Here is a 15,581-nt window from a genome sequence, read left to right on the forward strand (position 1 = left end):
TCTGATGATGGCTGGCTACTACACTCCCATCAACTTACTATTGTTAAGGACATACTGGGAGTTGTAGGTTCATGCAATAGAATGATGATATGTGAGGCTGACCTGACAATATAACTGACTAAGCTTGGTGATGTATTCCTGTACTGATAGTGGTTCTAGTGCTGTATTCAAGCGATGAACGTGGTTCTGGTGGTGTATTCCTGTACTGATGGTGGTTCTGGTGGTGTATTCCTGTACTGATGGTGGTTCTGGTGGTGTATTCCTGTACTGATGGTGGTTCTGGTGCTGTAGTCAAGCAATGAACGTGGTTCTGGTGGTGTATTCCTGTACTGATGGTGGTTCTGGTGGTGTATTCCTGTACTGATGGTGGTTCTGGTGCTGTAGTCAAGCAATGAATGTGGTTCTGGTGGTGTATTCCTGTACTGATGGTGGTTCTGGTGGTGTATTCCTGTACTGATGGTGGTTCTGGTGCTGTAGTCAAGCAATGAATGTGGTTCTGGTGGTGTATTCCTGTACTGATGGTGGTTCTGGTGGTGTATTCCTGTACTGATAGTGGTTCTAGTGCTGTAGTCAAGCAATGAACGTGGTTCTGGTGGTGTATTCCTGTACTGATGGTGGTTCTGGTGATGTAATCAAATGCTAAATGTGAGTCCATTGATGAATTCATGCACTTTTTATGGCTCTATATGCATGTGCTCATGCTACTGTGGAAGATGTACTCATGTGCTGATGGTAGAGAAAGGGTAAAAGGCCTGAGACATCTTGGCAGAAATTTTACCCAGCTCTACCACTGAGAGAACCGCACCGCTGTCCACTATGAGACTCATTGACAGACATCGCTGGCGGTAGCGTTTCCCTTAGGCTACTTTCACATTAGCGCTTTTTAGCGCTGCGCTTCGTGCACAATAGAGATGTCCATGCGCACGCCTGCGTTCCCAGACTGTAATGTGTTATTTTGTCGCATTCTGTGCGTGAGCGTTTTTTTGACACAGGTTGGACGGACCAAAAATGCAACAGGTTGCGTCCGGCGCGCCTAGGCGCACACTACAAAAAGACGCATGCGCACGAAAACGCATACGACCACATGCAAATGCTAGACCATGTGCCCGCCATGTTAAACATAGGGGCGCATGGACGCGCACGATGCGCTGCGCTAAAAACCGCTAACGTGAAACCAGCCTTAGAATAGACAAAGATTGCAGTCTGAAATCGTCCATGGCGAATCATTAATTCCTCAACCCCTTGTGTGGGGCTCCATCCAGTTTACACTGTCGGCTGAACCCATCAGGGGCTTCGGACGATTTTGCAGTAAAGACCCCTATATAGATTCTACCACCTGAAGGGGATGGGTACTGTAAGTCGGACTCTCCAGTAGGGCGAGCGAGAGTCTAAAGTGCTATAGGAGCATGACCTCCACATACGCCCGGCCCACCAGGGTCAGAGACTGGTGATGCCACCACAGCTCACTGTCTCTGTCCTGGTGTCTTCCTGGCCTGCCACCTGGGCATCCCCAGGGCTCAGAGGGTCCGCCATGCCCCTTCCCAACCCACGGTGCCCCCTGCTGATGTGTTGAGAGAGTGCCGGCCCTGTTATGACTGACGAGAAAAAAAGCAGCGGCCACCCCTGTCACACTGACGGATTCCCCTCCACCTGCGTGCAGCCTGAAAGGACGCCGTGACAAGCTGACAAGACTTCAGGTATTAGACCAGACGGGCATGGACGAGAACGCAGAGAAGATCATCGGAGGCGCCAAAACAAAGCGAACAACAAAGGGAAAGCAAATGCCTTCTCACATCCACGGGTGACCGTGTCCCCCCAACATCCAAGGGTGGGAGATGGAACAGTGACACCTGGGGGAAGAGAGGAGGACTGCGACAACTGCAGGGGCACAAAAACAACACAGGGGGGACAGCGACAACTGTGGGGGGACGGCGACAACTGTGGGGGGACGGCAACATGAAAGGGCACAGGCAACAACTGTGGGGGGTACAGGGACAGCAACAACAGGGAGGACGGTGACAACTGTGGGAGTACAGGGACAGCAACAGAGGGGTGAAGGCGACAACTGTGGGAGTACAGGGACGGCAACAACAGAGGGAGGACGGTGACAACTGTGAGTACAGGGACAGCAACAACAGAGGGGGGACGGCGACAACTGTGGGAGTACAGGGACGGCAACAACAGAGGGAGGACGGTGACAACTGTGAGTACAGGGACAGCAACAACAGAGGGGGGACGGCGACAACTGTGGGAGTACAGGGACAGCAACAACAGAGGGAGGACGGTGACAACTGTGGGAGTACAGGGACAGCAACAACAGAGGGGGGACAGCAACAACTGTGGGAGTACAGGGACGGCAACAACAGAGGGGGGACGGTGACAACTGTGGGAGTACAGGGACAGCAACAACAGAGGGGGGACAGCAACAACTGTGGGAGTACAGGGACAGCAACAACAGAGGGGGGACAGCAACAACTGTGGGAGTACAGGGACTGCAACAACAGAGGGAGGACGGTGACAACTGTGGAGGGGTACAGGGACAGCAACAACAGAGGGGGGACAGTGACAACTGGGAGTACAGGGACGGCAACAACAGAGGGGGGACGGTGACAACTGTGGAGGGGTACAGGGACGGCAACAACAGAGGGGGGACAGTGACAACTGGGAGTACAGGGACGGCAACAACAGAGGGGGGATGGTGACAACTGTGGAGGGGTACAGGGACGGCAACAACAGAGGGGGGACAGTGACAACTGGGAGTACAGGGACGGCAACAACAGAGGGGGGACGGTGACAACTGTGGAGGGGTACAGGGACGGCAACAATTGTGGGAGTACAGAGACGACAACAACAGAGGGGGGACGGCGACAACTGTGGGAGTACAGGGACAGCAACAACAGAGGGGGGACAGCAATAACTGTGGGAGTACAGGGACAGCAACAACAGAGGGGGGACAGCAACAACTGTGGGAGTACAGGGACAGCAACAACAGAGGGAGGACGGTGACAACTGTGGAGGGGTACAGGGACGGCAACAACAGAGGGGGGACAGTGACAACTGGGAGTACAGGGACGGCAACAACAGAGGGGGGACGGTGACAACTGTGGAGGGGTACAGGGACGGCAACAATTGTGGGAGTACAGAGACGACAACAACAGAGGGGGGACGGCGACAACTGTGGGAGTACAGGGACGGCAACAACAGAGGGGGGACAGCAACAACTGTGGGAGTACAGGGACTGCAACAACAGAGGGAGGACGGTGACAACTGTGGAGGGGTACAGGGACGGCAACAACAGAGGGGGGACAGTGACAACTGGGAGTACAGGGACGGCAACAACAGAGGGGGGACGGTGACAACTGTGGGAGTACAGGGACAGCAACAACAGAGGGGGGACGGCGACAACTGTGGGAGTACAGGGACAGCAACAACAGAGGGGGGACAGCAACAACTGTGGGAGTACAGGGACTGCAACAACAGAGGGAGGACGGTGACAACTGTGGAGGGGTACAGGGACGGCAACAACAGAGGGGGGACAGTGACAACTGGGAGTACAGGGACGGCAACAACAGAGGGGGGACGGTGACAACTGTGGGAGTACAGGGACAGCAACAACAGAGGGGGGATGGCGACAACTGTGGGAGTACAGGGACGGCAACAACAGAGGGGGGACGGCGACAACTGTGGAGGGGTACAGGGATTGCAACAAGATGGGGGGCAGCAACAACGGTGGGAGAACAGGGACGGCAACATGAAAGGGCAGAGGCAACAACTGTGAGGGGTACAGGAATGGCAACAGAGGGGTGAAGGCGACAACTGGGGGGTGTACAGGGACGGCAACAACACAGTGGGGGTGGCGACAATTGTGGGAGTACAGGGACGGCAACAACAGAGGGGGGACGGTGACAACTGTGGGAGTACAGGGACTGCAACAAGATGGGGGATGGTGACAACTGCAGGGGCACGGCAGCAACACACGGAGGACAGCGACAACTGTGTGGGGGTACAGGGACGGCAACAACAATAGAGGTGAGACTCCCACATGACCGCGACGGGACTACACAGTCCAAGGGCAGGTGGTGGCGACATCTCGCTCTTCCCCACGACAACTTCGTCCAGACAGTGAATGGCCACTAGGAGGCAGCACCTCCTGGTGCAGACATTAGAGTGCTAGCTCTTGAGATGAGGGATCAGTCGCCTCCCCTCCCCCACATAAGACGCTTTTGATCTCCCAGGAAAAAGCCTTTAATAAAACATCACTGTACAGAATAAGCATACGTGCATGATCGGCTCCACTCACAGCGCCATGGCAGCCCACCCCAGGATGAGTAGTGTTCCCCCGTACGGGGCGGCCTTGGTCAGGGTGGGGTCTCCGCTCAGTGCATGGTAATAAAAAGAGCCACAAAACAGAACGATACCAGATGTAAGGAGCGATCCGGCCTGCGGGGGGAGCCAGAGAGCAGTGGTGAATGTTCGGTATACATACATACAGAGGGAACACAGAGTCCACCCACACAACGGTCCTAGTACCCAGGAGGCATTAGGGTGACAGGAGCTGAGACCCTCAGACTTACACCTACCAGCATGGGGCGTCTGCAGTGCGGCACCGCCAGTAACGCCAGACTGTGGAGGAAGTGATAGCGATTACCGGTCTCATAAAGCTGAAAAAGAGAAAACAGATCAGTGGGGAAGGGGGTCCCGCGGCACGAGTCCTGCCTGCAGCGCAGCAATTCACAGAACTGGGAGGAAGGAAGAGGAAAAGGAAAGGGAAGGAGGGAAAGGGATTGAGTGAAGGTGAAAGGGATGAGGGGGGGGAAAGGGAAGGTGGGAAGCAGGGCAGGAAGAAAGGATGGAGGGAAGGGGAAAGGAAAAAGGAAGGAGGGAAAGGAAAAAGAAGGAGGGAAAGGAAAAAGAAGGAGGGAAAGGAAAAAGAAGGAGGGAAAGGAAAAAGAAGGAGGGAAAGGAAAAAGAAGGAGGGAAAGGAAAAAGAAGGAGGGAAAGGAAAAAGAAGGAGGGAAAGGAAAAAGAAGGAGGGAAAGGAAAAAGAAGGAGGGAAAGGAAAAAGAAGGAGGGAAAGGAAAAAGGAAGGAGGGAAAGGGATTGAGTGAAGGTGAAAGGGATGAGGGGGGGGAAAGGGAAGGTGGGAAGCAGGGCAGGAAGAAAGGATGGAGGGAAGGGGAAAGGGGAAAGGAAAAGGAAAAAGAAGGAGCAAAGGGAAAGGAAGGAGCAAAGGGGGAAATTAAAAGGAAGGAGGAAAGGGGAAAGGACAAGGAATGGGGAAGGAAAGGAGTGAAAATAAGGAAAGGAATGAAGGGAAGGAGAAATTGAAGGAAGGGGAGGGAAAAGGGAGGTATAGGGAGGAAGGGGAAAGTGAAGGAGAGAACGGGGAAAGGAAGGAGCGCATTGAAGAAGGGAAAAAAGAAGGGAAAGGGAAGAAAGAGAAAGAGGGAAAGGGAAGGGAGGAAGAGAGTAAAGAACAGCAGAACTCAGGTGTTCACAGACATACGGGCTGACACTGTAGAGACCAGAACAAGAGAGAAAAAGGGGGAAAGGAAAGAAGCACGACTGAGAAATCCCCAAAACAGCAGCAACAGAAGAAAAGAAAACAAGCAGATGTCTCAGCAAAGAAATCAAGACGATGGAAAAACGTAGAAGTCACCTCCTTCAAATAATCATCCCGATCGCTGCGCCTGAAGCCTGAAATACAGAGAGGACATACCGTCATTACACAGCCTCACCAAAGAGGGTGCAGTTCTTTATACCCCGTACATATGACATCACCTCCTCACCAGAGGGAGCACAGTACACACAACACGTCCTCACCAGAGGGAGCGCAGTACACATTACGCCTTCTCACCAGAAGGAGCGCAGTACACATTACGCCTTCTCACCAGAGGGAGCGCAGTACACATTACGCCTCTTCACCAGAGGGAGCGCAGTACACATTACGCCTCTTCACCAGAGGGAGCGCAGTACACATTACGCCTCTTCACCAGAGGGAGCGCAGTACACATTACGCCTCTTCACCAGAGGGAGCGCAGTACACATTACGCCTCTTCACCAGAGGGAGCTCAGTACACATTACACCTATTCACCAGAGGGAGCTCAGTACACATTACGCCTTCTCACCAGAGGGAGCTCAGTACACATTACGCCTTCTCACCAGAGGGAGCTCAGTACACATTACGCCTTCTCACCAGAGGGAGCTCAGTACACATTACGCCTTCTCACCAGAGGGAGCGCAGTACACATTACACCTCCTCACTGTCTGTCTCCCTCTGGTGGTCGTTCTCCCTGTTCTAGTGTCTCTCTGTCTCCCTCTGGTGGTCGTTCTCCCTGTGCTGGTGTCTCTCTGTCTCTCTCTGGTGGTCGTTCTCTCTGTTCTGGTGTCTCTGTCTCCCTCTGGTGGTCGTTCTCTCTGTGCTGGTGTCTCTCTGTCTCCCTCTGGTGGTCGGTCTCTCTGTGCTGGTGTCTCTCTGTCTCCCTCTGGTGGTCGGTCTCCCTGTTCTGGTGTCGCTCTGTCTCCCTCTGGTGGTCGTTCTCTCTGTTCTGGTGTCTCTCTGTCTCCCTTTGGTGGTCGTTCTCCCTGTTCTGGTGTCTGTCTCCCTCTGGTGGTCGTTCTCCCTGTTCTGGTGTCTCTCTGTCTCCCTCTGGTGGTCGTTCTCCCTGTGCTGGTGTCTCTGTCTCCATCTGGTGGTCGTTCTCTCTGTTCTGGTGTCTCTCTGTCTCCCTCTGGTGGTCGTTATCTCTGTTCTGGTGTCTCTCTTTCTCCCTCGGGTGGTCATTCTCCCTGTTCTGGTGTCTCTGTCTCCATCTGGTGGTCGTTCTCTCTGTTCTGGTGTCTCTGTCTCCATCTGGTGGTCGTTCTCCCTCTGGTGGTCGTTCTCCCTGTTCTGGTGTCTCTGTCTCCCTCTGGTGGTCGTTCTCCCTGTGCTGGTGTCTCTGTCTCCATCTGGTGGTCGTTCTCTCTGTTCTGGTGTCTGTCTCCCTCTGGTGGTAGTTCTCTCTGTTCTGGTGTCTCTGTCTCCCTCTGGTGGTCGTTCTCCCTGTTCTGGTGTCTCTCTGTCTCCCTCTGGTGGTCGTTCTCTCTGTTCTGGTGTCTCTCTGTCTCCCTCTGGTGGTCGTTCTCTCTGTTCTGGTGTCTCTGTCTCCCTCTGGTGGTCGTTCTCTCTGTTCTGGTGTCTCTCTGTCACCCTCTGGTGGTCGTTCTCTCTGTGCTGGTGTCTGTCTCCCTCTGGTGGTCGTTCTCTCTGTTCTGGTGTCTCTTTGTCTCCCTCTGGTGGTCGTTCTCTCTGTTCTGGTGTCTCTCTGTCTCCCTCTGGAGGTCGTTCTCCCTGTTCTGGTGTCTCTCTGTCTCCCTCTGGTGGTCGTTCTCTCTGTTCTGGTGTCTCTCTGTCTCCCTCTGGTGGTCGTTCTCTCTGTTCTGGTGTCTCTCTGTCTCCCTCTGGTGGTCGTTCTCCCTGTTCTGGTGTCTCTGTGTGTCCCTCTGATGGTCGTTCTCTCTGTGCTGGAGTCTCTGTCTCCCTCTGGTGGTCGTTCTCTCTGTTCTGCTGTCTCTCTGTCTCCCTCTGGTGGTCGTTCTCCCTGTTCCGGTGTCTCTCTGTCTCCCTCTGGTGGTCGTTCTCTCTGTTCCGGTGTCTCTCTGTCTCCCTCTGGTGGTCGTTCTCTCTGTTCTGGTGTCTGTCTCCCTCTGGTGGTCGTTCTCCCTGTTCTGGTGTCTCTCTGTCTCCCTCTGGTGGTCGTTCTCCCTGTTCTGGTGTCTCTATCTCCCTCTGGTGGTCGTTCTCTCTGTTCTGGTGTCTCTCTGTCTCCCTCTGGAGGTCGTTCTCCCTGTTCTGGTGTCTCTCTGTCTCCCTCTGGTGGTCGTTCTCCCTGTTCTGGTGTCTCTCTGTCTCCCTCTGGTGGTCGGTCTCTCTCTGCTGGAGTCTCTGTCTCCCTCTGGTGGTCGTTCTCTCTCTGCTGGAGTCTCTGTCTCCCTCTGGTGGTCGTTCTCTCTGTTCTGCTGTCTCTCTGTCTCCCTCTGGTGGTCGTTCTCTCTGTTCTGGTGTCTCTTTGTCTCCCTCTGGTGGTCGTTCTCTCTGTTCTGCTGTCTCTCTGTCTCCCTCTGGTGGTCGTTCTCTCTGTTCTGGTGTCTCTTTGTCTCCCTCTGGTGGTCGTTCTCTCTGTTCTGCTGTCTCTCTGTCTCCCTCTGGTGGTCGTTCTCTCTGTTCTGGTGTCTCTTTGTCTCCCTCTGGTGGTCGTTCTCTCTGTCTCCCTCTGGTGGTCGTTCTCTCTGTTCTGGTGTCTCTCTGTCTCCCTCTGGTGGTCGTTCTCTCTGTTCTGGTGTCTCTGTCTCCCTCTGGTGGTCGTTCTCTCTGTTCTGGTGTCTCTCTGTCTCCCTCTGGTGGTCGTTCTCTCTGTTCTGGTGTCTCTCTGTCTCCCTCTGGTGGTCGTTCTCTCTGTTCTGGTGTCTCTCTGTCTCCCTCTGGTGGTCGTTCTCTCTGTTCTGGTGTCTCTGTCTCCCTCTGGAGGTCGTTCTCCCTGTTCTGGTGTCTCTCTGTCTCCCTCTGATGGTCGTTCTCTCTGTGCTGGAGTCTCTGTCTCCCTCTGGTGGTCGTTCTCTCTGTTCTGGTGTCTCTCTGTCTCCCTCTGGTGGTCGTTCTCTCTGTTCTGGTGTCTCTCTGTCTCCCTCTGGTGGTCGTTCTCTCTGTTCTGGTGTCTCTCTGTCTCCCTCTGGTGGTCGTTCTCTCTGTTCTGGTGTCTCTGTCTCCCTCTGGAGGTCGTTCTCCCTGTTCTGGTGTCTCTCTGTCTCCCTCTGGTGGTTGTTCTCTCTGTTCTGGTGTCTCTCTGTCTCCCTCTGGTGGTCGTTCTCTCTGTTCTGGTGTCTCTCTGTCTCCCTCTGGTGGTCGTTCTCCCTGTTCTGGTGTCTCTGTGTGTCCCTCTGATGGTCGTTCTCTCTGTGCTGGAGTCTCTGTCTCCCTCTGGTGGTCGTTCTCCCTGTTCCGGTGTCTCTCTGTCTCCCTCTGGTGGTCGTTCTCTCTGTTCCGGTGTCTCTCTGTCTCCCTCTGGTGGTCGTTCTCTCTGTTCTGGTGTCTGTCTCCCTCTGGTGGTCGTTCTCCCTGTTCTGGTGTCTCTCTGTCTCCCTCTGGTGGTCGTTCTCCCTGTTCTGGTGTCTCTCTGTCTCCCTCTGGTGGTCGTTCTCTCTGTTCTGGTGTCACTCTGTCTCCCTCTGGTGGTCGTTCTCTCTGTTCTGGTGTCTCTCTGTCTCCCTCTGGTGGTCGTTCTCTCTGTTCTGGTGTCTCTCTGTCTCCCTCTGGTGGTCGTTCTCTCTGTTCTGGTGTCTCTCTGTCTCCCTCTGGTGGTCGTTCTCTCTGTTCTGGTGTCTCTCTGTCTCCCTCTGGTGGTCGTTCTCTCTGTGCTGGTGTCTCTCTGTCTCCCTCTGGTGGTCGTTCTCTCTGTTCTGGTGTCTCTCTGTCTCCCTCTGGTGGTCGTTCTCTCTGTTCTGGTGTCTCTCTGTCTCCCTCTGGTGGTCGTTCTCTCTGTTCTGGTGTCTCTGTCTCCCTCTGGTGGTCGTTCTCTGTTCTGGTGTCTCTCTGTCTCCCTCTGGTGGTCGTTCTCTCTGTGCTGGTGTCTCTCTGTCTCCCTCTGGTGGTCGTTCTCTCTGTTCTGGTGTCTCTCTGTCTCCCTCTGGTGGTCGTTCTCTCTGTTCTGGTGTCTCTCTGTCTCCCTCTGGTGGTCGTTCTCTCTGTGCTGGTGTCTCTCTGTCTCCCTCTGGTGGTCGTTCTCTCTGTTCTGGTGTCTCTCTGTCTCCCTCTGGTGGTCGTTCTCTCTGTTCTGGTGTCACTCTGTCTCCCTCTGGCGGTCGTTCGCGGTTCTATCCCTGGTGACTTGTTCCCCTCGCCGGCACTAGAGGGCGCAGTGTACACACATTACTATATACTGGTCCCACGTGACCGGAAGCTGTAGCCACTTGCGCCCCCTTGGTGCCGTTGCTGCTGTTTGGGGATCGTGGTCCCGTATCTCGGCCCCGCTTACCGTGCGCCCCGTAGGCTCCCGCCGTCACCGCCAGAGTCCCCGACACTGCCCCCACCCTCCCCCACACACTCCGCATCGCGACTGCCGCCATATTCCTTCTCCGCGGCCGCTGCCTAACACGATTTCTAGCCCCGCCTTCCAACACTTTACTAGTCGATGCCACGCCCCTCTCCCCTAGCTCCGCTGTTGCTTTTCTGTTTGATTGGTTGAGATTGTTGTCAATCACAGTAGGAATGACGTCATTAGTGTGCTGTCCAATGGCTGCTCTCCTGGCGCCTTGGTTTTGTTTCTATCAGTGAGAGCGCTGGGCTCCACCATCTTTGGTGTGGCAATCTTTTTTTCCGTTTGCAGCTCGCCGCCATCTTTGTTGTGGACAATGTGCCGACTGTTTTTCTGAGTTGCAGCCCTCTCCGACTCCTGGCCACGTGTCCTCATGTAGCGCTGCTGGCAGAGGCCTGAGTGTGGGTACAAGCTGTCTAGTGCGAGGCTGGAGGGCGGTATAGTGAGGGGATCACGTGTAGATGACTGTGACCGTAATCCGATCACTGTCGTGTATTCTGCGGGAGAGTGGCCTCCTGAAATAAAGCCCCTCCCACAATAACATACTTTCTGGTGATTGGCTGAGTGTGGTCCAGATATAGATGCAGGGTGAGAAGGGAACGCCCCGCTCCAGGGCAAGACTCATCACCACAAGCCCGCAGCAGGATCCGCGCCCCGAGAAGGGTCACAGCGTGCAGGAAAAGTCATCCCGACCTGTGATGGTGCGAGCAGGGATACATGACAGCGAGCAACGCTCCGCAGAGACGGGGAACGGGGAGATGGAGGAGTGACGGGGAAGAGACGACAGAAGGGGAACGGGGTGATGGGGGAGAGACGACAGGAGGGGAACGGGGTGATGGAGGAGTGACGGGGAAGAGACGACAGGAGGGGAACGGGGTGATGGAGGAGTGACAGGGAAGAGATGACAGGAGGGGAACGGGGTGATGGGGGAGAGACGACAGGAGGGGAACGGGGTGATGGGGGAGAGACGACAGGAGGGGAACGGGGTGATGGAGGAGAGACGACAGGAGGGGAACGGGGTGATGGAGGAGTGACGGGGAAGAGACGACAGAAGGGGAACGGGGTGATGGGGGAGAGACGACAGGAGGGGAACGGGGTGATGGAGGAGTGACGGGGAAGAGACGACAGAAGGGGAACGGGGTGATGGAGGAGAGACGACAGGAGGGGAACAGGGTGATGGGGGAGAGACGACAGGAGGGGAACGGGGTGATGGAGGAGTGACGGGGAAGAGACGACAGGAGGGAAACGGGGTGATGGAGGAGAGACGACAGGAGGGGAACGGGGTGATGGGGGAGAGACGACAGGAGGGGAACGGGGTGATGGAGGAGTGACGGGGAAGAGACGACAGGAGGGAAACGGGGTGATGGAGGAGTGACGGGGAAGAGACGACAGGAGGGGAACTTGGTGATGGAGGAGTGACGGGGAAGAGACGACAGGAGGGGAACTTGGTGATGGAGGAGTGACGGGGAAGAGACGACAGGAGGGAAACGGGGTGATGGAGGAGTGACGGGGAAGAGACGACAGGAGGGAAACGGGGTGATGGAGGAGTGACGGGGAAGAGACGACAGGAGGGGAACTTGGTGATGGAGGAGTGACGGGGAAGAGACGACAGGAGGGAAACGTGGTGATGGAGGAGTGACGGGGAAGAGACGACAGGAGGGGAACTTGGTGATGGAGGAGTGACGGGGAAGAGACGACAGGAGGGAAACGGGGTGATGGAGGAGTGACGGGGAAGAGACGACAGGAGGGGAACGGGCTGATGGAGGAGTGACGGGGAAGAGACGACAGGAGGGGAACTTGGTGATGGAGGAGTGACGGGGAAGAGACGACAGGAGGGGAACGGGGTGATGGAGGAGTGACGGGGAAGAGACGACAGGAGGGGAACGGGGTGATGGAGGAGTGACGGGGAAGAGACGACAGGAGGGGAACGGGGTGATGGAGGAGTGACAGGGAAGAGATGACAGGAGGGGAACGGGGTGATGGAGGAGTGACGGAAGAGACGAGGGGAACGGGCTGATGGAGGAGTCACGGGGAAGAGATGACAGTAGGGGAACGGGGACATGGAGGAGAGACGACAGGAGGGGAACGGGGTGATGGAGGAGTGATGGGGAAGAGACGACAGGAGGGGAACGGGGTGATGGAGGAGTCACGGGGAAGAGACGACAGGAGGGGAACGGGGTGATGGAGGAGTGATGGGGAAGAGATGACAGGAGGGGAACGGGGTGATGGAGAAGTGACGGGGAAGAGACGACAGGAGGGGAATGGGGTGATGGAGGAGTGACGGGGAAGAGACGACGAGGGGAACGGGCTGATGGAGGAGTCACGGGGAAGAGACGACAGAAGGGGAACGGGGAGATGGAGGAGTGACGGGGAAAAGACGACAGGAGGGGAACGGGGTGATGGAGGAGTGAAGGGGAAGAGACAACAGGAGGGGAACGGGGAGATGGAGGAGTGACGGGGAAAAGACGACAGGAGGGGAACGGGGTGATGGAGGAGTGACGGGGAAGAGATGACAGGAGGGAAACGGGGTGATGGAGGAGTGAAGGGGAAGAGACAACAGGAGGGGAACGGGGTGATGGAAGAGTGACGGGGAAGAGACGACAGGAGGGAAACGGGGTGATGGAGGAGTCACGGGGAATAGACGACAGGAGGGGAACGGGGTGATGGAGGAGTGACGGGGAAGAGACGACAGGAGGGGAATGGGGTGATGGAGGAGTGACGGGGAAGAGACGACAGAAGGGGAACGGGGACATGGAGGAGTGACGGCGAAGAGACGACAGGAGGGGAACGGGGTGATGGAGGAGTGACGGGGAAGAGACGAAAGGAGGGAAACGGGGTGATGGAGGAGTGACGGGGAAGAGACGACGGGAGGCGAACTTGGTGATGGAGGAGTGACGGGGAAGAGACGACAGAGGGGAACGGGCTGATGGAGGAGTCACGGGGAATAGACGACAGGAGGGGAACGGGGTGATGGAGGAGTCACGGGGAATAGACGACAGGAGGGGAACGGGGTGATGGAGGAGTGACGGGGAAGAGACGACAGGAGGGGAATGGGGTGATGGAGGAGTGACGGGGAAGAGACGACAGAAGGGGAACGGGGACATGGAGGAGTGACGGGGAAGAGACGACAGGAGGGGAACGGGGTGATGGAGGAGTGACGGGGAAGAGATGACGGGAGGGAAACGGGGTGATGGAGGAGTGACGGGGAAGAGACGACAGAAGGGGAATGGGGACATGGAGGAGTGACGGGGAAGAGACAACAGGAGGGGAACGGGGTGATGGAGGAGTGACGGGGAAGAGATGACGGGAGGGAAACGGGGTGATGGAGGAGTGACGGGGAAGAGACGACGGGAGGGGAACGGGGTGATGGAGGAGTGTTATGAATGAGTCACCGTAGGAGGCAAAAACAAATAGTAGCTAAGTCCAGAAAACCAGAGAAGTTGGCAGCTATCAGATTGCAGACCCCTGAACCTATCAACAACAACTAGCAGTAGCCGTGGGGGGTTCCTACGGTGCCATAGACGGAGAACTACATAGCCTAAAGACAGAAAGGGAAATCTAAACTGCCCCAGAGCAGACCCCAAAGCAATAGGCAGCCCCCAACATATAATGACGGTGAAGCAAGATGAAAAAACACAGATAGAAAGATAGGCTGAGCAAATGATGGGGCCCAAGCTAACTAAATTGGACAGGATAGGAAAGCTGCTGTCTGCAATCCGCCAAAAACCCTATAAAAACAAGGGCCAACAGGCTGATAGGGAAAAAGGCCCTGAAGATGCTAGGCTTCAAAAAGACTATATCAGCACTCAGGTATTTTCTGAAGACAGAACAAAAGGAATTCAACTCACCCCAGCAGGGAATGGCAGAAATTCAGAAAAACAAGGCAAAACAAAACGAAACACAAATGCAAACAGCAGTGCAGAAAACTTAGCTTTTGAGGAGCAGGAATCAGACTGGTCTCCTAGAATCCCTCAGAGAGATCACCAGCAAGGCAGAAGGGCGTCGGCTGCCTTATATCCAGTCAGCAATTCCCGTCACCCAGTCATCATCATCATACCCAGGTGCTTTGTAATCAGCCTCACTACCTTCCTTCACCAGAAGAGGGAGTTCATTAGACCTCAATGGTGAAGGGGAAAATGAACTCAAAACAGTACCTCCCCCTTGAGGAGGGGTCACCGAACCCTCATCCACGCCACCAGGGCGATCAGGGTGAGCCCGATGAAAGGCACGCACCAATCTTTTGGCATGCATATCAGAGGCAGAGACCCAGGAATTATCCTCCTGACCATAACCCTTCCACTTAACCAAATACTGGAGTCTCCGTCTAGCCAGACGGGAATCCAGTATCTTCTCTACCTCATATTCCATGTTACCTTCAACCAATAAAGGGTCCGGAGGTGCCACCCCAGGAACTACTGGTTCAACAAACCTTCAACAAGGACTTATGAAACACATTATGGATTTTAAATGTGACAGGAAGAGCCAAATGAAAAGAGACCGGATTAATAATCTCCAAAATCTTGTAAGGTCCAATAAATCTAGGCTTAAACTTAGGAGAAGCCACCTTCATAGCAATATTTTTTAATGATAACCAAACCATATCACCAACCTTAAACTGGGGGCCAATGGTCCTATGTCGGTTGGAAAACCGCTGGGCCTTTTCCTGGGAGAGAGATAACTTATCTACCACTTGGTCCCAGATCTGGTGCATTCTCTCCACCACAGTGTCAACACCTGGGCAGGCAGAAGGCTCCACCTGCCCTGAAGAAAATCGAGGATGAAACCCAAAGTTACAAAAAAAAGGTGACATCAAAGTGGCAGAACTAGCTCTATTATTTAAAGCAAATTCGGCCAAGGGCAAAAATGAAACCCAATCATCCTGATCAGCGGAAATAAAACATCTCAAATACGACTCCAAGGTCTGGTTTGTTCTCTCCGTCTGCCCATTGGCCTGAGGGTGAAAAGCAGAGGAGAAGGACAACTGAATTCCCAGCTTGGAACAGTAAGTCCTCCAAAATCTAGACACAAACTGAACTCCACTGTCAGATACAATGTTCTCAGGAATCCCGTGCAAGCGAACCACCTGTTGCAAAAACAGGGGCACCAACTCAGAGGAAGATGGCAACTTAGGGAGTGGTACAAGATGAACCATCTTAGAGACCCTATCACAAATCACCCAAATAACAGTCATACTCTGAGAGACAGGCATATCAGAGATAAAATCCATTGAAATATGGGTCCATGGCCTCCTGGGGACCGGCAAAGGCATCAACAACCCACAAGAGCGAGAACAAGGTTTAGACCGGGAGCAAGTCCCACAGGACTGCACAAAATTCCTGACATCACGAGACAAGGCGGGCCACCAAAAAGACCGACTCACCAGAACTCTAGTACCAAAAATACCTGGATGACCAGCCAATGCAGAGCAATGAACTTCAGACATCACCCTCTTCTTCCACTGGTCAGGAACATACAACTTTCCCCTGGGACAACGCTCAGGTTTGTCC

General features: G+C 54.8%; 1 protein-coding gene across 1 annotated transcript; it reads right to left on the reverse strand.

Moving 5' to 3' along the window:
- Positions 1 to 4,221: 4,221 nt before the first annotated feature.
- Positions 4,222 to 10,168, reverse strand: TMEM256 (transmembrane protein 256). Its single transcript, XM_073572910.1, has 4 exons — positions 10,015 to 10,168; positions 5,660 to 5,697; positions 4,581 to 4,661; positions 4,222 to 4,440 (listed from the first exon to the last, which is right to left on the reverse strand). Exons 1-4 carry the CDS (start codon positions 10,103 to 10,105, stop codon positions 4,297 to 4,299), a joined length of 354 nt encoding a protein of 117 aa, XP_073429011.1. The 5' UTR covers positions 10,106 to 10,168; the 3' UTR covers positions 4,222 to 4,296.
- Positions 10,169 to 15,581: the final 5,413 nt, after the last annotated feature.

Source organism: Dendrobates tinctorius, unplaced genomic scaffold (genome assembly GCF_039654945.1).
Source record: "Dendrobates tinctorius isolate UK_male_01 unplaced genomic scaffold, ASM3965494v1 ptg000002l, whole genome shotgun sequence".
NCBI classification, from domain to species: domain Eukaryota; kingdom Metazoa; phylum Chordata; class Amphibia; order Anura; family Dendrobatidae; genus Dendrobates; species Dendrobates tinctorius.

What these genes read in the sequence shown, in the direction of transcription:
- TMEM256 (XM_073572910.1), bottom strand. Translation starts at nt 10,105, where the DNA reads ATGGCGGCAGTCGCGATGCGGAGTGTGTGGGGGAGGGTGGGGGCAGTG. An exon ending in GGGAGCCTACGGGGCGCACG is followed by an intron (nt 5,698 to 10,014) that starts GTAAGCGGGGCC and finishes TCTGTATTTCAG; the next exon opens with GCTTCAGGCGCAGCGATCGG. An exon ending in GGGATGATTATTTGAAGGAG is followed by an intron (nt 4,662 to 5,659) that starts GTGACTTCTACG and finishes TCTCTTTTTCAG; the next exon opens with CTTTATGAGACCGGTAATCG.